This window comes from Nelumbo nucifera, chromosome 3, assembly GCF_055504915.1.
Source record: "Nelumbo nucifera cultivar China Antique chromosome 3, China Antique-T2T, whole genome shotgun sequence".
In the NCBI taxonomy this organism is placed as follows: domain Eukaryota; kingdom Viridiplantae; phylum Streptophyta; class Magnoliopsida; order Proteales; family Nelumbonaceae; genus Nelumbo; species Nelumbo nucifera.
This window is the reverse complement of record NC_142651.1, coordinates 108703882-108726287: the sequence shown is the minus strand read 5'-3', so window position 1 is coordinate 108726287 and position 22406 is coordinate 108703882. Positions and strand designations below refer to the sequence as shown.

The following is a 22406-nucleotide window of genomic DNA, read 5'->3' as shown; positions in this document are numbered from 1 at the left end:
TGAAAGAGTAGGTCATAATAGGATAGGACTTAGGAGAACTCGATGGATGACCCGATTCGTTTAAACTCAGGAGTCGGCCTTTTGTTGTATGTCATTAGGATTCCAACAACATTTTCGAAAAAAAGAATAGGATTCCAACAGAGAAAAAATCTAAATCGTTAGGATTAAGTCTGGAAGGAATACAAATATATATAGGGTAAAATACAAAAATCTTCCCCAAAGTTTCTCACATTCATAAAAACTTCTCCCATAGTTTTATTTTAATAAATACCTCTTCTGAACTTTTGAGAAACTCAACAAAAACCTTCCTTCCTTATTGTTCCACATAAAACATAAATTAATACACCAGTTTTTTCTAAATACCTATTCTACCATTTTATAAATTATTTTACATATAAAATTATTGAAATAATCTCATTATTTTACATATTTCGACAAAGCTGATGTATCAATTTAATGTTTTACCCATATTAATATGTACTATACATATTTATATCTTCAAACTGAGCCTTACGTACGATCAAATAGCATTTGTATGCTAACGAGAAATATAACGGGCCCAGTCACCTCATGCACTTGTTAGTAATTTTCAATTGTGGATGAATGCATATGATGGTGATGATATTGTTGTTGTTCATAATTATGAATATTGAGCATTTTATTTTTGGGGAAAGCCCTTAGGCTAATTCATTGCATCAAATCCTTCATCAGTATATGCCTAATAAAATCATATTCCTTTTGAGGGGGCCATGTATTAGAACATGGGTAGTCCATCCCTCCCATCTCTGGTGGAAACGGGAATAGATCCTTCGTTTTGTAGCTGAGAATGTACCAATTAGGGGGTATTCTTTTTCTGGATTTTGAGAGAGGAGAAATTGGTCAATAGGATTTTGATTTTCGTTGATTAAGAATTTTATGTTCTTTTTTCAAATTTATGTGGAGAATAGGAAAAATTTATTTTCTTGGGTATCACTTGGTAAGTGATACCCATCTCCTAGGTAGATAAATAACTTTTTCACCTAGAGAGAAAATTGCTAACACTTGAATGAAATAAAAACACCCCTTTTTATAATCGAATTTTATGATTAAAATGGTCATTACCTTGTTTATATGAGAAATAAAAGAACATGGATAAATGCACTTACCCGAGTAAATCTTTCTTACCCGGGTAAGTGCATTTACCTGAATAACTTACCAAAATACGAACAGGGCCTTAAGGTCCAAGTTTGGATTGAACCTGATGTTAACTCCAATCTTTTCAACCCCAGCTCAGCCTGCAATGAAATTTGAATCATTCAGGTTAGGACTGGATCAGGGCTGAGCTTAGGTTGATCAATGAAGAAACTTTAGAATTATATATATATATATATATATAATAAGACTAGACTTGGGCTGAAATAAGGTCAAACTGAGTTTGGACTAAGGACTACTTGGACCCAGCTTAAAAAAAAAACGAAATCTTGAGTTTGAACCCAACTCGAGGACCGGAAATCCATGACCAGTGCTTGGGCTGGTCAGTGCCGATAGACTTCCCACAAATGAACTCTCTGCTCTGTTGTGGTCACGTAGCACAATACCAACACCTCAGTGTGCTGCCTCCAAGTCACCACTACATTCACTGTATTGGTTGTTAACTTATTATTATTTTCATAATATTGTATTATTTTAAATTTTTTATTTTATTATTATACAATTTCCTTAAACCAAAAGCAAAGGTAAAAAGGCAATTATTTATGTCCCGATTTCTCAACGACTGTTTTGCCCATAGGATTTAAAATGAAAGGTATGGTTATTGATCCTCATCCACTTATTAAATTATTATTTAACATAATAATAAAAAAGTTTCTTGATAATGAAAGAAGAAATGAAATTAGGGTTAGGGTTGAACATTAGTTGTTAGTAGAGAGAGAGGACATGGGGTGACTATAGTCACGTAAAGAAGGGGTAGGGGTAGGGTAGGAATAGGTAGGATGGTTATGAGGGAGACATGATTAACGGGTGGTCGCTTGGTTGTTACAATGCCTGAGTTGGGAAGGCATGATCACTGACTAGACTCACTGTATTATCTATGAATGCACCTCCACAGTCCACAGTCCAGAGGTCCAGAGCGGCGATATGAAATTATGAAAATTGAAACACAGAGAGAGAGAGAGAGAGAGCCCATAAGTCAAAAGAAAAGAAAGGAATATGAATAACAGAGGGAGAGGGAGGGGGAGGTTTCGAAGGGGAGGCCAGGCTTCTTTTTAGCCGGCCTTTCATCCTGGGAGTAAGTGTCGTGTGCATGGGAAAGCAAACCCTAAGCTTTAGGGGTCAAATTACCCTTTATTCTATTTGTGAACGTAGCCTTTTGCTTTAGTTGATATTGTTGCAGTAGCATTAGGAGGAGGAGGAGGAGAGTAGGTATTAGATCCTGATCATGTCTCCCGTCCGGCCATCTCCCCCTACCATCCACATAAATTAATGGGGTTTCTATCTACACCTCAAAATGAATCATTTCTAATCCCTAATATCTCTACAATTTATTCCATCCACCCAAATAAAACATATTTCATCGCTGTGCTGTATTTGTCTACTCCATATTAATATTATCAACAAAATATCTATTAATTACTAGCTAAATATCTTGTAACGCATTACATTAGCCAATTCTAATTAATTATTGAACAAATAAAGGAATTAATACATCTCAGATGCATGTATATGCATGTACTTCTTAAAAAAGTAAAGGTCAAGAAAATTAAACCCAGAAAATAAAAAAGTCAACATGAATTTGCAAATTGTACTTCACCCGAAGTCTACGGTTCCAGAATCCACGAGATTTTTATAATACTAATAATAAGGGCATCACCGAATTCTCTACACAGATTCTCTCTCTCTCTCTCTTAAATATTCACATCATCCCCACTTGGTCCTCACCACCTTTACTTCGTAGCATTTGAAAGCGTTGAGCTCACAATTTGCTTTCTATCTCTTCTTTCTCTATTTCTGCTTTCCTTTGTTTTTCTTATATTATTGCAACAAATAACAGAATTATGGTGGTGGCTTCCACTACTACTACTACCACCACAACTACAATTCGAAATGAGAAGGAGCAAGCAGTGGGAGGAGTTCCTGTGATAGATCTGTCTCGCAAGGGGCCACAGGTTAGGGAGCTCATTCTCAAAGCCTGTGAAGACTACGGCTTCTTCAAGGTGATCAATCATGGCGTTCCCAAGGATGCTATTGCCAGAATAGAAGAAGAAGGGTTTCACTTCTTTGCCAAACCCGCCTCCGAGAAACGAAAAGCTGGTCCCGCCAACCCTTTTGGTTATGGCTGCAACAGCATCGGCTTCAATGGCGACAAGGGTGAAGTTGAGTACATCCTCCTCCACACTAATCCTCTCTCCATTTCTCAAGCCTCCAAAGCCATCTCTACTGACCCCACAACCTTCAGGTATTTTATCGTTCGTCTCCGTTGATACAATTATTATGGTTCTTCATTTTCAACCCTCTCCCATACAAAACTATCTTCTTCTCACGTAGAAAAGAAATCAAAATATAAAAGGTATTTTTTTGGGGGGTCAAAAGGGGCTACACTCTACACAACACAACGTGGTATCTAGCTAGCCCGTCCTCAAACCCCAAAACCTTGCGACTCGATCCCAGGCCTCTTCTGCAACCAACTAGTAGGAGACTTTATTGGCACCTTTAGATAATCATAATATACATACATAGATGGCAGTTTGTTGAATCATGGATGTAATTTCTTACTAGTGTGGGTTGTTATTTGTTTATAATTTTCTTTCCATGCAAACAAAAGAAAAGGGTATTCACAAATTAAGGAATTGGGTTTTTGACCTAGTTTTATTTCAACTATATTTCCGTCTTTTACTGTTAATAATTAATGGACTACTAAAAGCCTAGCCCTATCCATGCAGCTGATGGTCTGCTAGCTGATCTTATAGTAATCTTCTGCCCCCACCAAACCAGAATCCAACATTAAAATTAGTAGACTGTGGAAGGCAAACACAAGAAAAAAAACAAAAGGATTTTTATTTTAGGCTATTAATGTAGATTTGATTGGGGACAAGAAGAAGGACAAGAAGATGAAACAATCACATGTTATACACTTTTGAATAGATTATTGTTAGGGATTACAGTATGGTACATTGAATAATCATCACTGATCAGTGTTCAGTGATTGCCTTTGCCTTTGCCTTTGCCTTTGTCTTTGCCTTTGTCTCTCAAAAAGGAATAACTCTATTTAGCTAGTGATTAAAATCCAAAGGAATGAATGAATATTGAGGCATGAGATGGAATGAAAGAATTAATGAAAACAAACAAGAATAATGACAAGGGAGAGATCATCGAACAAAGGGGTAGGCAATGGCAATCAAATCAAGGAGAAAAGGGCAGAATTCGGGAAATCTGGAATGATGGGTTGATACTTAATAGAGGAAAATGATGATGGATAATGGAGAATGAGGGACTCGTTACCAAACAAAGGAAAAAGGAAAGGATTGACGCTTTTGTGTGTGTTTGTGGCAGCTGTGCTGTGAATGATTACATACAAGCAGTTAGAGATCTGGCATGTGAGATTCTGGATCTGATTGCAGAAGCTCTGCGGGTCCCTGACAGGTCTGTCTTAAGCTCCCTCGTCAGAGATGTTGATAGTGACTCACTCTTCAGGCTTAATCACTATCCTCCACCTGGCACTGACTACAAGGACTGGAGCACATCACGTCACCACCACCGCCACAGGATCGGCTTCGGCGAGCATACCGACCCCCAAATCTTGACTGTCTTGCGATCCAATGAGGTCGAGGGCTTGCAGATATCCTTGGACGATGGAGTTTGGGTCCCCATCCCTCCTGACCCTACCTCTTTCTGCATTAATGTTGGAGATGCTTTGCAGGTTCGAATTTCTCATTAACTCTCTTCCCTCTCTCTCTTTGTCTCTCAACAGTAATAGAATAAGTTGTGTAGGATCATGGGTCCTCCCCTCCTCTCAGACTCCCTCTCTCTCTCTCTCTCTCTCTCTCCCACATTTGAACTGTTTTTGAGATTATCTGGGTCCCTTTGTCTACTGCCACGCTGGCACCCACGCAACATGTCCCATCCAATGGCAACCTGACAAACAGTAACCATTTAATTTCACTCTACGGATGCCACCGTGACGATGAGACTGGGTTTGGCGGTTCTGCCCATGAACTGGTCTATATTCTTTGTTAACCCGCTAACAGATGTAGATAGCTTAATTAATCAAAATTCAAAAGGGTGGTGGATATGGATTGCAGGTGTTGACAAACGGGAGGTTTCGGAGCGTGAGACACAGGGCCATAGCCAACTCATGTAAGCCACGGTTGTCGATCATCTACTTTGGGGCTCCACCGCTGCATGCATGGATCTCCCCTCTTCCGGAGATGGTCACACCCCAGCGCCCCCCTCTCTATAGACCTTTCACTTGGGCCGACTATAAGAAAGCCACTTACTCTCTTCGATTGGGCGACACTCGTCTTGACCTCTTCAGGACTCCCACCTCTCACCAGGACGCCATTAATTCACTCAACTCAACTCAACCATCAATATAATGGATGCTCTGGCTTCATCATGGATTTTCCCTTCTTCTTCTTCTTCTTCTTCTTCTTCTTCTTCTTCTTCTTCCTCCTGATAGACATCTACGCATGCATGCATGTTCTAAGAAATGAAAATGTCGTACTTTAATTGTACAAGTAGGAAGTTTAATGGTTAATTTCCTTTCTGTTTCACTTTCTCTCTTTCTGCTCTCAGCTCTTTTGGTGGGTTTCTTCGATTGTGAGAACTCTTTCTGATGTAAGGATTTGTATTAATTGATGAGACTGTTTGAAAGTCTGAACAACTAGACGACGATACAAGGGACTTCAACCAAAAGAAATAGATTACCCCAATCAACCAACAAGTGAAGATCAAGCAGAGATGCTATACTATAGTGAAATAAATTAAATAAACATCTAGCTTTCTGAAACCGTAGGTTTATCACCCAAATACCTAACCCAACCCAGAATTCATGAAACATGTCTTAGCTAGCTTTAAGGAAATTGTTATTGTTTTTTCAGCCGTACTCTCTTTCTTCTTAGGTTTTGATCGTTTTCTTCTTTTCTCTTCCCTAAATAGTACTCAATAGCCACCTTACTACACTATTTTAAATGGAGAGGGAGAGCCCATAGTTATAGATAGAAGAGAGTTATGAATGAAGGCGCACTAATTCTTGTAATCGAAGAAACTTTTGAACTTATTTGTCTGATGAAAGATTTGATTTGCTCAAACAGAAAGCAGGAAAAAGTGTTTCTTAATAGCATTTAATTTATTATTCGCTCTTATAAGAAGCTTAGCTGCAGCGTGATACAACGCATGCATGTGCACACCTTATTAGTACTGGTAATACGATACTTGTAATGTGGGAGATGGACATACCTAATGAGTAATTAGATGGTTAAACAGATTAAAATTAATAAATATCGCCTTACTTGTTAGGAGGTGAAGAGAGTTCCAACTTCTAAGCTCTAGCGCAAGTCTTCCATGTATAGTTTATCAATTAAGCCAGTTGAACTCATCAATTAAAAGTTAAAACTTAACACCCACTTATCTTTCTTTAGCAAAGAGTAAGTAGAGATTTTCCAGGATCAGGCTTACCAACTATGACAAGGAATTCACGAATCCACCAGCTGAGTTTATCATTTATAATTTTTTGTCGGTGCACTATTATTATTATTATTATTATTTTAAGAAATAACTATTTAATCGAGTTCAGTAAATATTTAGCAAGGAGGAGTGACTGAAAGTAATACACGCCATGCACTGGATGATGGAGACCTGCATTTTCGTATCACGGGTTGCACCTAAGCTTGAAGGTTGCCTTATTGGTAGAGGGCTGAAATTCAATTGTATTGTCCTAATCATTCAATTTCTTGACTTGTTGGTTTCCTTTTTCTTCTTTTGGGCTTGAAAATTTTGATAGATAATCTCATAGTCAGTAGAGAGAGAGAGAGAGAGAGAGAGAGAGAGAGAGAGGGTTGTTCAACGCTCACCGACTCATGAAAGCAAGCTTAATTAGATGGCCAACCCAATGAAAGACTAAGATATGGAGCGAAGTGCATGAAAAATTCCACGTCCAATATATTATATATAATGAATATCTGATGACCAAACCAAACCATGTGTCAAAAAGATGTGCTAATCCCAATGAATTTAATTACTCAAATATCCTTGACAAGCTTTTATAAACATGATCCTAAATATATAAATGGTTAATAATGCAGGGGAACTGGGAAGAAATAGTTAACCTTAAAGAATTGACGGGCATAATTAATTATTAATTATAATTTGGTTAAATCAGAAAGGGGAATAAAAGTGATTTTGGCTTTATCAGTGGCAATATATCAATTAATAATAAGACTCCTTAATCAGTGCCAATCACTCTCCAACAGAGTGAACATGGCTTCACTGGTATTGTTCTTGGAGGCCCTTATGAAACGGGAGCAGAGTGGCGTTTCCATGAACATTATTAATACTAGCAAAGAATGCATGCAGAGCAAAGGAGATCATGAGGATGGAAATGCACGCAGACAAACGAAGAAGGCCGTCGCTGCAGCAAAATTTTGGGCCGCCGACCGGAACTGCAACGGGTTGGAGAGTGGGTTTGACGCCCAGACATGGAGAAGAATAGCAGATTGTTGCATCTGGCCTTAGCATATATAATTAGCATTCATGATCACAGTGTTTGTTAATTGGTTTTTTTTTTAACTTATAATATATATATTATTAATGGGAGCTGGTTTGTTCTTGCTTCTTGGGTGTGCACTACTACTGCACCAGCTCCAGCAGCAGCAGAGAGCAGACCACTCATATCCGCCAGCAGCAGCTTTTAATTATCAGAGAGACTCAACACTGAATGTTATAGTAGTGATCAGCATCGAGTCTGCGTCTGCCTCTGTCATAACAATGGTCGGTCCTGACCATCGTACACAAAACACATGCATAGATAGATATCTGGCTCCACTTCCTTTCCATATTTGTAAAGATAAATGTATTTATAACGATTATGGTATTCTTCTTCTGTTGGCCATGTTATCTTTTGTCCATGTCTCTGTCTCTGCAGTTTCAAAAGTATAAAACCGCTGATCAAGACGCTACAGGTACAGAAGACCAGAACCCAGCCAGAAGAGAACCTATCCATCCAACATCGGAGACCGGGATCTGTGGAGGGACCCATGAAAGCTGAGCACTTAAAAGCACTTTGATTCTTTGAGGGCTGTAGTTTTGACAGCTTCATAATAATTCCAAGTCTATCAAGCCTTCTCTCTCTCTCTCTGTTGCCTGTTGGGAGCTGGGATTCGTGTTCGTCTCTGGTTGGCCAATATGTTTATAATAAAATAATAAATGTCTTAAGTTTCGGACGAACAGGGTAGCTCGTAGCTAGCTCTGACATATTATAACACAGTGATCGTCGGGGACACTTTCTCCGTTGATTTCTTCGACTGTACAGCGTCAATGTGTAAACCAACATGAGTGTCGACTCGTCTCTTTTCTAATTTTCTGGATGAGATTAGTCAAAGATCAGAACCGACGACAGTTGACATTACGCGTTTCTAGAAATGTTGATTGTTGAGAGGAGGAGGTAACTTTCAAGAACCCAGGGTGTATTTTGGTGGGTGGGCTTACGGCTTATTTACTTCGGCTTACCACCTCATCCTCATCTCTTTCCCTTTCTTTTTCTAGTTTGTTGAACCCATGAACTATGACCTCTCTCTCTCATTGGGGTAGATGTAGAACGTAGAAGAAAAGCAGAATAAGAAGAATTCATGGACGTACCCCTTTAATTATTTTGGGGCTAATCAATTAGATATACTTGAACAATAGATGAACGAGAGGTCAAGTTCACTGATTGAGGAATGAGAACAGAGTAGAAGCAAGCTCTTGAATTTCTTATATATTTGATGAATTGGAACAATGATTTGGAAGGTGTACCTTCGACAAGTCAGTCGCAGTCCGGTCGAGTCCCAGTCGGGTCCCGGCCTGAGTCTGTCGAGTGAGTGTACCAAATGGTAACAATCCTACTGCATCCACGTACCTTCCCCCCCTCATCTCATTTCCTTTTCCCACTTCGAAAAGTAACAGAAGTGTTTCTTCTGACCCATTTTTCCATGGTGGACTGGATTGTCAAGTACGGAAACGAATCCCAGCGCCTGTTTTCTCGTTTATGTGGCAAAGAATCATAAACCATGGGTATTTGAATCCATGTTCCAACGATCCCCACTGTGGTTAGCTTTCAGTCAGTCAGACGGAAAGTAGTCCAATCAACATAACACAATGAATCGAGGAGAGAGAGAGAAAGAGGGTAAAACGATGGAGAGGGAGGAAAATGCTTTGTGTGTTAGGCTATTTACAATTTCCGGGGTAACAAAAATATCAGTATTAATTATATGCCCCTCTACCTAGGATACTAGGATAGCCATTGGAAGTAGATCTGTTAAAGACCGTCTACAATCTATCAATGTTGGTGAGATCTGAGATGAGCGTCTACTAGATATCCAGTTACTTATTTACCTAACATGTGAAAGTGAAACTAGGGTGCAGGGCATGTCAAGGATCGGATTGGGAGAGGATCTAGTTAAACCCTAATTTAGTTAGGGTTTTATGGTTTGCAATCGATTTACTTGGTATATGTTTGGTATTGGTGCTGCTGATGTGTGTGGGTTGGAAGCACTATTTTATGAGAAAATGGTGTCTTTTTTGTTTGGAAACGTTGTTGTTAGGTAGACCATTTCTTAGAGCAACAACAACATTTTTTGTTTGGTACAAATGCATCAAGAAACGTTTTTAGAACTGGTACCCGTTATCCAGTGCCACGTCATGTCCTTGTTGGCGGCAACGAGCTCCAAAAAAAGCCAAATTTGGCGTTGCTCCAAGCCACGCCTTCCCGATTTCCAAATCGTGGCGCAGAACACCGTTTTTATGAAAAAACAATTCCAAACAAACAAGCGTTTCATGGTCTAGCACCGTTTTTTTCCAACGTGGCACTGATGTGTCACCATTTTTTGGAGCAATAGCATCAATGCCAAACAGACGCCTAATTCATCTTGCATTAAATAGAAGTGTAAAATGACAGTTTTAACCCTAGTATCTGTTAGAAGAAATTTAATCAAAAGAAAATAAAAATGAAAATGTTGTTCTTGTCCCTTGCTAAAATGTGCACAACCTTTCTTGCTAGTTTCAATATTGACAAAAAAATGAATAAGAGATATCACAAATGAGGTTACATTCTAATTTGTGCAAGCCAATTGTAGCTTGTAAACATAGATCATGTGAAGGAAAAAACCACCATGATTGACATCTCTTCTTTTATCCTAAGTCAAGGTTTACCTTATTTAAACTCTAAATCTATTTTTGTCAAACAAAATATGAAGCTTAGAATTAGAACTTATGTAAAAACTTGGAGCGTCAATTCAGGCCATGTTGGGTTCAATTCTCATTCTTTTGGATTCCTACCTAAGATGAAATTCTAAAATGGACAAGAATGGGTAATAATGGGTAGAATGAGAAAATATTGCTATGAACTAAAAACTTTTTTCCTAAAAATGAATTTTCTTTAGACTAACAAGTGTCCATGTTGCTCATTTTCATTCTTAAAAATAATAGTGTCGGTAATCATAAACCACTAGCCTAAGTCTCCAAAATTGTTGGCGTAGATGTTTATTGGTGGATGGCAGGCAGTTAATTCTGTCGAGATGAGTTTCCAGGTAGTTTGCTAGTAAACATTTATGGTAACAATTTTGTAAGCATAGAATTTCTTCAGGCTCTATTTGGTTTGTGGGATGGGGACGAGAAAAAGGGAATATTCCAAAAATATTCCCTTTTCTCTTATTTGTTTTAAGGAAAATAGAGGGATGGGATGAGAAAAATGTGGGATGCCAGATCCAAAAATATGGAATCGGGGTCGCACCAAAATAGTGCGACCCTAGTGGAAAAACTCGAGAAACCACTATTACCTCTTACCATCGACAACGAATAGAGGAGGGATGGGCCAAGAAAAACAAACCAGCAATAACGAACAGAGGAGGGCGAGAAACAGTGTGACTCCGTCTTCCTCCCTTTCTCCCTTTCTTAGCGATCTCTCATCTCCCTCACCTTCTTCTTCCTATTCTTTCCATCTTCCCACTCCTATCTGTCTCTCATTCCCTCATTTTCCTTATCTCTCTCTCTCACTCAGATCACCGCTGCTTTCTCAACCCTACTTGCTTTACTTCAGTTCCCAAGTTCATCCCCGGTTACAGAGAAAGTGCAAAGAAGGGAGGACCACTGTGTGATGGTCGATTAAGCACCTCTTCGAAGCTTCAGTCATGGAGTTCTCTCTCTCCCTTCATCTTCCTCTTCTCTATTCTCCCTCATAACAGTGTTTTCCTACTATTTTCCCATATATAAAACCAAACAATGGAAAGGTAAATTTTTACACTTTCCCATCTCACCCAAATCTTCCCACAAGGCAAACGAAGCCTCAAAGAATGAAAATGAGCAAAATGGGGCATGGTTATTTTTCGTGTTGCAAGCTACCTCAATTTTTGTACTATGGGCTGATTTTTCATTCTAAAAAGAATGTAGCCCATGGCAAGAATTTTGTAATCGAGTACTTTAATTTTATTCATTCTTGCCTGGAATAAGCAAAAATTAAAAGAATGAAGCCCAAAGCAGTGAATCAAACATGGCCTCAACATCTTCTCCAAGTTAGTTTTCTTTCTAAAAGCTTGAAATGAAGTGCTAAGGGTACTTATGGGATAAACAACTATGAGCCTATGCCCGTGAGCATTTTCCACTCGGTTTAGGTGGTTAGATGACCATTTTCAAATGAGAATATTCTTAATGAAGACCAATGATTAAGTAAACTGGTTGTAAACTATAGGAGTGTTTTACTAAAACACAAACTATGGGGTAAATTTTAATATGTTGAAACTATAGAGAATATTTTAGCATATACCAAATGCTATTTCTATTGGTCTTCACGTGTACCCCCTCTACCCTTGTATCCCTTCTACCCTTTTTTTATCAGTCCAGATGAAATAAAGACAAAATCATGCACACCTAGCTGGGCTATATATCATGAGTGAATACGCTAGTACTCAATACAAATGTAGCCTACAGTAGTTCACTTGTGATAGGTATTGCACTCTACATATTTGTATGTACAGTATAAATACATACAAAATACAAGGTTTTACACTTTACATATTTATATTTGTACTCCTTCGAAACTAAGCCTAAGGTTTTAAAAACTCACTAAGGCTATGTTTGGTTTGAAGGAAAAAGTAGGGAAGGAAACATTTACAAATCTTGTATAGGTTTCCTTGCATTTCCCTTCCTTTTCCTACTCTTTCCTTCAAACCAAACATAGCGTAAAGTAGAGAGTAAAACAACCTCATAAGATATGCAAAGAGTAGTATTGGGATTTTTAAATGTTTCAAGGCACACGTGAAACCATGCAAATGTATGTCCCTAAGGCTTTGTTTGGTTGCAGTGCAATTTTATTTGTATTAGTACAAATGCATGAGAGTGCAAATGTAAAAAAAAATGCAAATTCTTGTTTAATTATGTTTTGGATTTTACTTTATTTTGCTTAATGTCTTAATTTGCTTCATTTGTACTACAATCAAACAAAATAAGTTAAAATTTGAAACAAAAATTGGTCAGAATTTACACTCAAATCATTTGCATTGTCATGGTTTTACATCAGTATAAATTTATTTGCATTGCAACCAAACACAGCCTAAGAGAATAACTGAAGAAATTAGAGCGATCCCAATCTCATGGGAAGGACACACTTTGGGGAAACAATCTAGATGGAAAGTTTACAATAAAGTCGGCCTACAGAGTATTCTCTCAAATGGTGGGAGTAGAGTAGCTTTATTATTAAAAGAATGGAAAAAAAATTAGAACATCCTGCTTCCCCCAAAAATAAAAATCTTCATGTGTTGTTAATCTAAAAGAAACTGCCAACAAAAGGAAATGTATTAGATCTTTCAAAAGTTCAAATAGATCCGGGATTCTCCCACTATGGGGAAATGGAAGACGAGAACCATTTATTTCTTAGTTGTCAATGGAAATCTAGGGCCAAAAGCAGAGAAAGTTTAGAACAATGGCTAGAGGATAAGATAGAAACCGATATGATACTTGAATGGGAAACAATAATTTCTCTGCTTTGGACCATTTGGAAGCAAAGAGACCAAAATTTTTTTTGCGAATAAAGAAAACCAATCGTTGCTCAAAGACTAAGGAACTAGTAGAGAACCTCAACTTACTGTACATACACCTTTGAAGAGAAGGCAACCAAATAGCAGATTGGATAGTCCACTACCAAATAGCAGATTGGATAGTCCACTAAGGTTATTCGGTTTCTTGAGAGGTGACTCTTACAAGAGATTTGTTTCTAATTATTTGTAAGGAGACTCCTGGAGAGGGACACTTCTTAGGATTCATTTGGTTTGCAGACAGAATTGGATTCAGAATCAGAACTGGAATGGTCTATTTGCATAAAGTCTATCTGGTTAAGATAGGAATAGGAATGGAAATTAAGAATAAGCTGGACTAAGATTTCATTCCCAAGAGAAGAAGGGGAGGGAATGACCATTCCCTCAAATGGGAAAATGTCATTCCACCAAGAATGGAGAAAATAGATTCCAATTCTATCCAACCAAACATTTAGAATCCAAATGACCCCATTCCAATTCCATCCCAGATCTCTATTCCCATGAACCACGAGCCCTTAGGCTATATTTGGTTTGAAGGAAAATGTAAGGAAAGGAAAGGAAAGGTAGGGAAACCTTTACAACCCTTGTATTGGTTTCCCTATCTTTTAGGGGTGGCAACGAGCCGAGCTTTTCATGAGATGCTCAAGCTCGGCTCAGCTCGGTTTTAGCCAAGCTCGAGCTCGAGCTCAATTTAGTGGCTCGATTATTAAACGAGCCAAGCTCAAGCCAACTAAAGCTTAGCTCATAAGGCTTGCGAGCCGAATCAAATATATATATAATAAAAATATTATACTTATTAATTATTATAATTCCTAATTTTTAAAATATAAAATAAAAAAAATTATATATAATTTTTTTTATAAAATATTTTTTCTAAATATTTTTATAAAATATAAAACGAGCCTAGCCAAGCCGAGCTCGAGCTCAAGGTTCTGGCTCGAACCAAGCTCGAGCTCGAGCTCTACAAATTTGTATTCGTACTCCTTCCAAACTGAGCCTACCTGACTAATATTTCGCATTCCCTACCTAATTATTATTTCTCTCTAACAGAGAGAGAGAGAGAGGAGCTCCTTGGAGTTATGTAAGTAAATAATAAATATCGGGCTAATTGTTAAAAGTTAATAACATACAAATGAGTGTTCAGCTCTGGAACCACAAAACCAGGTTCCAATCATCCCGAACACATCAAGAATCAACTTTCATTTGTTGATTACAGACCAAAAATAAATTATAAAAAGGTCTCTCTCAGCTATTGAACACATTTCAGCACCTCATCTGTGTTCAAAAGATGAGTCTGTTTAACTGACCTTGGCTCTACCAGACAACAAATATTATACAACATGAGATGTACGATATATTGGACAACTCCACTAAGACCTCTAAGGACAACATTTCGCTTCTGCTGTGAAGATGGACCTCTCCATGTCACATTTTCAGATTGAAAATGTTGTGCTTTACTGAAAATGTTGTGCTTTCTTCCCAGGCGTTTCACTGTACAGTATAAAAGTATGGTACTTCAGAGTGATCAGAGTATTGCTTACACAAGAATCTGTGCTTTGGCTGCCCCACGGGAGCACTTTTTGCGTCCAGTTTTACTCAAAGCACAGCGACATGTCTGAAGAACCTCATAGTCCTCATCCATTAACAACATTGATGCCATCTCTGGATTATCCAAAAGCATTTTTGATGTCAGATACCCAGCAATTGTCCATGTCTGGTAAAGCCGTGATTGTTTCCCAATAAACCTTCCATTACGGGTGTCATAATATTCAGGCCACTGATCCATTGAGAGCCTCTCCTCTGCCAAAGTAATTGCCTTTCTGGCTAATTCTGGCCTTTTCATCTTGATGCAAGCCAATGTGAACTGAAATATTTAATATCATAAAGAGTTAAAGAACAGCCAAAAAGTAATCAAGCCAACAATCCAAGTCTATGCATCCAATACCCTCAACCCGTGTTGTACATCATTTCTTATTATATCATCTAATTGGGCCGACTTTTGGCCAAACAGAATCCTAATACATCAAGAAAACAGGTTGAACCCTGCAACATGAACAGATAACAAGGGAAGCAGCATTATCTTGTCATCCCAGATGCACATGCACCTTTTCCAATAGAAAGGCAATGAGGTTTACCCACGCCCTCCCCTCACCCATTTTTGATATGATAATTCACACAAACACTTAAAAACAAATTCAAATATACCTGCCACAGAAGTGTTGGCCAAGATCCACCATTATGATATGACCATGGTCTGTAACAGTCAAAATACATAAATGATGTTCAGAATACTCAACCAATTTAGACATAAAAAATAATTCATGTAACCAACTAAAAGATTTGAAGTTAAAATGTTGACTTCTTTGTTCCAGTTTCCTATATAATAGGTGAAATTAGGTGTAAAACAGGTCGTGCTGGGCCGGCATGACACGGCCTGTGGACCATCTTGGGCCATGCCTCCCATCCCTGAGATATTTTGGGGGGTCATCCCAGCACGGCCCACGAACCAAGCCCACACTGGCCCGTGCCAGGCTGGTCCGTGGGTCCTTGGGCCAGGCCAGGCCATGCTCCGGGCCAAAGTTATTTAATTTAAAAATTGAAATAAAAAACCTTAAAATTTTAATTATATGTGAATTTTGATGTATACAATTTCTTATATATACAATAATTAAATAAAATAGTATAATAAAATTGAAAAAAAATGTATTTTATTAATATGTTATATACTATATATTATTATATAATTATAATTTATATAATATATTATATATAAAATATATATATAAATATATATGGGCCGTGTTGGCCCGGCCCGCTGACCTGAAACCCCAAGCCCGACACGACCCATCGACCCATACAATCGTGCCAGGCCACGGCACGGCCCATGGACCATTGGGCTGGGCCAGCTCAAAATCATGTCAGGCCATGCCAGCTCAAAATCGTGCCGGGCCATGCAGGGCTGTGGGCGGCATGACCTGATTTACACCTCTAGGTGAAATATATACATATAGCATTGAAAAAACTTACGTATTCTTCGGGTCACCACCAGTGATTATACGCCACTCCTCGTAATCCAAAGAAGGGTAACATATCTTAAGAGGCATTTGTCCCACAAGATCATCCCATTTGTCTTCAATCAGATTTAATATACCCTCATTCTGTTTAGGAGTACCCAAGGATGAAACAATGGACCAAAGGTTGCCAAGTGTGAAAAACCTAAAATCCATGTGAGCTGGCTGCAAATTGCCAATAAGATAACCACCTTGCTCTGGGATCCATTCTACTAGCCAAGAAGGAATTTGATCAGGATAGATATTGAACTTGTTGATGGCATCCGTAGAGTATTCCTCTGTCTTGTAACGGTATATTTCATTTATCTTCTTCATATCCACCCAGTAGTACTCTCTAATATGAAATGACAATGCACTGAGCCGGTTATTAATGGCTGTCACAAGATTCTTGGATCCATCATCGACAGTTAGCATCTCTCGGGAGCAACGCAAAGCTGAGTAGAACAATGCCTGCCAAAACAAGCTTGTCAATGGATTATAAACCACAACAACGAAGGAAAAATAACCAGAGGCAAAACAAGCTTGTAAATGATAACATGAATGTGGGATGAAGGTTAGAACATACTACAATGGCAATAGGGAAGAAACAACCAATTCTTAAAATAAGATGCAAGACAGGATCATAATGTACTAGATAAAAAAATTATTACCACACAGTACAAACCAGATCATACGAAAGATCTAGACAAAGAGAGAAGACAAAAAAGGTAAAGTATTCTAGCAACTCATGCTTCATTAGCCTTCAAAAATATTCCTTTCAATAGTTCTCAGTCCTTTTCCAAAATAAGAAATCAAATTCATAAAAGTTAACGTTTATGCACCATGTTTAACTTAGGCTACATTATATTACCCAAATAGATGGCTAATTGACCTCACCAACACAAAGAAGATCCAACACTAATCCACCTTCCCCTCTAAACTGTAAAGATTAAAAGAGTTCTCCATTACCAGCAACTTTCCCTGACTAAAATCAATAACAACAATGGGACTACATTAGAAATTATCACCCATGTTATAAAACACTAGCTTGTTATTATTATCCTTGGCTCAAATGGTATGGATCAGTTATCACTTTTTGCAACACAAAAAGAAATGCTTCCAAAGGGCAACATGATCAGAGTGTAGTACATTTCTACAGAACTCGAAAAGTATCAATTGAACATTAAGCCTGATATAAAGAACAAATTAAGTTCTAATATTAGCTTTACACATAAAGTTAAACTCACAGTTCTCAACCAATTTCCCCTTACAGGTTTACTTACTGATTAGAGTTAGTGTTTAGGTGTTCTACACCAAGAGATAAAAAGGAAGAAACAATAATATATTCAGGTATTGTTGCTTTTAGGAAAAAAGGAATAAATAAAGAATTTTACAAACATGATGAAATGAGTTCTCTTAAACACAAAATGAAAACAACGCATATAGAGGGTGTTTGGCACCATTTCGTTTAATGAGCATCCTGTTTTGCCAACTTGCCACATCAGAAAAAACAGAAACACAATGAAACCAAGTTTGGGTAGACTGTTTCTGGAGAAACTTTGCTTCAGCATTAGCGTTTTGGGTTTTGTATGAGGGAGGGGGTAATCTCAAATACCAAAAACGATGATTCTTAAATCATCATCATGATCTTGAATCACCATTCTGATGTACAGAAAAACTGAAAGTTGGAAAAGCTGACAATTTTCGTTAGATGTCATAGCTTAAATGTAATAAAAATATTTAATATTAGAATATTAAGTGCTCAATCAAAATTTCCCAACTAAAAAGATTTCCAAAAAAACAAAAACAATGGATGAACAGAGGTTATTACCAAAAAAATAAAAAATAAAAGAAAAGAGGTGATGAATTTCCTGAATCATGGTAAATAGGAATGCTCGTGCAACACTTGGTGCCAAACACTTTTATAGTGATCAGTTCTATTCAGCACTATAGAATCAGTGATGATCTAATCAATGCACACTCACTGGGCACCATATCATTTTATTATTAACTGGTTTAAAAATTCAGACAAAAAAATGCAAACTTCTATTTTCAAGCCAATGAGTTATAAGCACAGCTGGGTGCTTATAGCTTAACCATAGCATGTTCATCCAAGCATTAGTCGTGGCTAAGAACTGCAATATCAAGCAAAGTTCCCAAAACCAAGCAAGGGAATGTAAGTTCTGGCAAACTAAAGCCCCGTGCTTAGCACTGTCACACTGTGGGGCCACTATGCCATTGGCCCAGACGAACCTACTCAATGCAGATAATTTCTGCAGCTATATAACTGACTATTAGAAACTTGAGGCTTTTCTTACCCAAATAAACAGAAAACAGCTTTTGTAACACCAGATCATTTAAGTCAAAAACTGATACTGATTGCAGGATGGTCACTTAACACAATCCAACTAGTCCTTAGATTATTTCATACCGCTTCAAGCTCATTTTCTTGTGGTCATCCCCTTGCTCTTTTAGAGCCTTACTTGAACCAAGTCACTCCTCACTAGCGCAGTCATCCATTGCCATGTTGCCAACTATCATTCCAAAAACCAAAAGACTTGACACTGAAAAGAGCTATCCTAAAACAACCTAGACAATGCAACATTTTTTCTTGATTGGAAAGGGTGACCATGCAACATTATTTATCTACAATTAGAGCATAATAAAACAGATCAAGAAGTAATTCATCAGATACATTGAAGCTAGCTATGTAAAATGAAACAAAAGGAAAGCATTTAGTGCAGTTAAATGGTGATCTCTTACTGTAGGATAAATCCCACAAGAAAAGCATTTACAATAATACAAACAACATATGGGCATAGCATTTATTTAAATAGTTACCTTTAGGCCCCGTTCGTTTTTTTGGGAAGCCACTTACCTGGGTAAATTACTTACCCGGGCAATTGCATTTACCCATGTTCTTTTATTTTCCAGTTAAATAAGACAATGACCATTTTATCCATAAAAATCCATTTCAAAAGAGGCAATTTTGTCCCATCCAAGTGTTGGCAACTTTCCCCCCAGATGGTAAAGTTACTTACCCACCTAGGAGATACTTGGGCAAGTTATAACCAGGGAAAATGAATTTTATGTGGACCCTACGTAAATCTAAAAAAAGAAATCGGTATCTCAGTCAATGGTATTCCCATTGACTGACTTCCCTCCTCTCAAAAGCTGAAAAGCGAACGAGCCCTTAATGACTATTAATATATATGACAACCCAACAGAATTGAAAGCTGAAGTGTACAGAAGAAATGATTGCAAAGGTGCATGTAGAGTCCCAACTTACTTGGATCTCAAGGGGATGGCCATGAATACCCATCCGTCGATCTATCATACAAGAACCATCAGTGACTAACAGAGAAGGGAACATATCAAAGCCATCAGTTAAACACAAATTCAAAATGAGCTTTATGCCAGTTTGTACATCGACCCTTTCTTGCAATGCATAATCACCAGTGATCTTTCCATAAGCTCTTAACAAGATAATCCACCACAATCCTATCAAAATAATCAAAAAACCAAGAAAAAAGAAAAGAAAATCAGAGTCCAATCCTAAATGATGCTTAGTGTAGATATTCCTTATTTCCCGCTTGTATCATAGAGCTGACAAGAAAACTACTGAACAAACCAGTGTTTGCATAAAGAAAAAAATGAATGTCCATATATGGGGATGATAACAACAGCAACAAAACAAACTATAATTAACAATTCGTATTAAAACTCACCAGAATCAACTGGAGCGACACGGCCAATAGCTGACTCACCAAAATCTGGATCTAAAACTTCTTCAAATGTTCCGGTACTGCCATCAAGAGGTACAGTTCTAACTTTAAAACTTGCCGGCATCAAGCCTTGTCCTGGGCTGTAGCAATCCACAGTTTTCTCCCAGCTCTAAGTAACAAACATGACATAACATTTAAAATCTAGAAATTCAAAAACTAACAAAAGAACCACACAGCGCAAGCATCTATTACAAGACCAAATGGCTGACCAACAAAGAAGAACAGAAAGGTTCTTTCATGCCATAAAATGGCAAATGTAAATACACACACCGCGAGCATAATAAGAAAATTGACGACCATGATAACATTTGGGAACCCCAGACGAATGGTGGTAACATGCAGGAACCCAAGATTTTACCAACATTAGAATAATAACAGAAGAACAAAAAAAGTCAATATAAAATTCCATCTTTCCACAAACCACACATTATCATAGGATATAAAACCAGTGGATTACTAACATCACAGATTGCGAGTAAATCATTCATAAAGTCCCATGTACTAGTTATAGGGACACAAGAAGAAAGCATGCACAGGCATCTGGAATAACGGATAAATGAGGCCGACCTTAACCATATCATAACCCGAAATCAAATATCTGTACTACCAAAAAATTCAAAATATTTGGAATATTGCAAAACATCACCAATATTGTAGCCTCGTAGACCAATGAAACTTTTGATTTAATCTTAAAAAGAATATAACTAATAGGTAGGCTGCAACAAGTAACCAATCAAGAAGAAGACGAAGAAGAAGCACAGAGAACCTGCAATTGCAAAGTGTGAAGAAGAAAGTTCCTGACGATCTCCCCTTCTCCCCGTAGCAGGAAGGCGAGTGCCGACGGGACAAAATCACGAATAAAGACCTGATCGTAATTGAGCGGCATCTTATCAGCAGGATCATTAGCGGCAACAGTCCCGATTGGGCTGCCACAGTAATTAACAACCGCATTCTGCAACAACTTCCATGCCTCCTTTTCAATCTCCGTGACCTCTCTCTTGTGTGTGGAAATCTCGGTCTCCTTAAGACCTTCAGATGTCTCTACCGGATGTACATGTTCCTGTTGTTCTTGTCCTTTTCCTTCATCAACGCCTCTCTCAATCCTTTCGACGACGAGAGGTTTCACCTTGATACCACCCTGAATGTAAATTTTCTCGAAGCTCTTGTCATTAACATGGGAGTCGATGGACGTGGAATGATGTCGAACATCCGAGGCAACATTAGCAATAAAAGAAGTGCCTCTATCTTGCCCAACATTACAACAGCGAGAGAAAACCCTAGATTGACCCCAATTCGAATCAGGAGAACGAAAAGGTCTCTGATCTGGATTGGCTACACATTTAAAACCAAAAATTCGAGGGGAATTGCTATGTAATTGACGATGTTGGAGCAATTTGTATCGAAAACCTGACAAGTTATTGGCGAGCGAATGTTGACATGTTGGCGGTAAGAATCCGAAGAACGCCGAGCCTCTGCAACCGATTAGGAGTCTACAGCAGGGTCTCATCGTGGATATTCCAAAAGACCCACTCGGATTCATACCACGAAGAATCAAAATTAAGGAAATAAATTGAAGTATAAATCAGATGAATGGATTAATTATATACAACTCTGTTTATCTTGAAAATTTGAAAACAGAGCGATTACAGAAATAAAGAAATGAGAAACAACTGAGATAGAAAAATAACGGAAGAGTAAGATTGCAATCTACAAATAGAGAAAAATAATACCGAAATTTAGTTGAACGGATGGATAGGTAGTTTACAGAAGCCTAAAATAGAAAGAGAAATGGCTGCCGGAGATGAAAATGGTTCTTTCTTTCTTTAGAGAAGCCAACGCTGCTTTTTTTTTTCAATTTTTAATGGTTATTATAGGAACAGCGGAGGGAAGGTTCGAAGATGGAGGAGACTGCACCGTTGTTTCTTTTTTTTTTCTAATTTTTATTTTTTGAAATAAAAAAAGTGAAAAAGTAGATTAACGGATTAAAAATACTATTCTATCCGTGGTGATGGTCAAGACAAGAGTCAATCTTCATATTTGCTTCCCACAATATATCTAAAACGGAAACGGAATCTGCTCCTCACACTTGGGCGCCTAACATATACATTCACTGTGCATTAGAATATCTCCCGTGAAAAATAACTTACAAATACGAAAGATGTTTATAATATGGTAGAATGTGCGTATGAGACGTTGTAAGACGCGTTATGTGAGGAGCAGAACAGGTCTTATCTCAAATGTTTCGGTCCTTTCGGATGTAGAGCTTGGATATGTTGTAAGATTAGTGTGAGGCGCAGATATGATCTCTGTTATTA

General features: G+C 38.0%; 2 protein-coding genes across 2 annotated transcripts; one reads left to right on the top strand and one right to left on the bottom strand.

Annotated features, from left to right (window-relative positions):
* The first annotated feature begins 2894 nt into the window (after positions 1–2894).
* LOC104607060 (gibberellin 2-beta-dioxygenase 2-like) lies at positions 2895–5747 on the top strand. Its single transcript, XM_010272553.3, has 3 exons — positions 2895–3433; positions 4528–4894; positions 5277–5747. Exons 1-3 carry the CDS (start codon positions 3033–3035, stop codon positions 5568–5570), a joined length of 1062 nt encoding a protein of 353 aa, XP_010270855.1. The 5' UTR covers positions 2895–3032; the 3' UTR covers positions 5571–5747.
* An 8586-nt stretch (positions 5748–14333) lies between these two features.
* On the bottom strand, positions 14334–21933 carry A/N-INVA (Plant neutral invertase family protein). The gene is made up of 6 exons (XM_010272552.3): positions 20858–21933; positions 20035–20200; positions 19596–19807; positions 16284–16777; positions 15462–15510; positions 14334–15120 (listed from the first exon to the last, which is right to left on the bottom strand). The coding sequence occupies exons 1-6, from the start codon at positions 21629–21631 to the stop codon at positions 14794–14796; spliced, it is 2022 nt and encodes a 673-aa protein (XP_010270854.1). The 5' UTR covers positions 21632–21933; the 3' UTR covers positions 14334–14793.
* Positions 21934–22406: the final 473 nt, after the last annotated feature.

Coding starts and splice junctions, on each gene's coding strand:
- LOC104607060 (XM_010272553.3), top strand. CDS start 3,033: ATGGTGGTGGCTTCCACTACTACTACTACCACCACAACTACAATTCGA. Junction 3,434..4,527: donor ACTGACCCCACAACCTTCAG/GTATTTTATCGT, acceptor TGTTTGTGGCAG/CTGTGCTGTGAATGATTACA. Junction 4,895..5,276: donor ATGTTGGAGATGCTTTGCAG/GTTCGAATTTCT, acceptor TATGGATTGCAG/GTGTTGACAAACGGGAGGTT.
- A/N-INVA (XM_010272552.3), bottom strand. CDS start 21,631: ATGAATCCGAGTGGGTCTTTTGGAATATCCACGATGAGACCCTGCTGT. Junction 19,808..20,034: donor TGTCGCTCCAGTTGATTCTG/GTGAGTTTTAAT, acceptor TTATTTTGATAG/GATTGTGGTGGATTATCTTG. Junction 15,511..16,283: donor GGTGGTGACCCGAAGAATAC/GTAAGTTTTTTC, acceptor TGACTGTTACAG/ACCATGGTCATATCATAATG.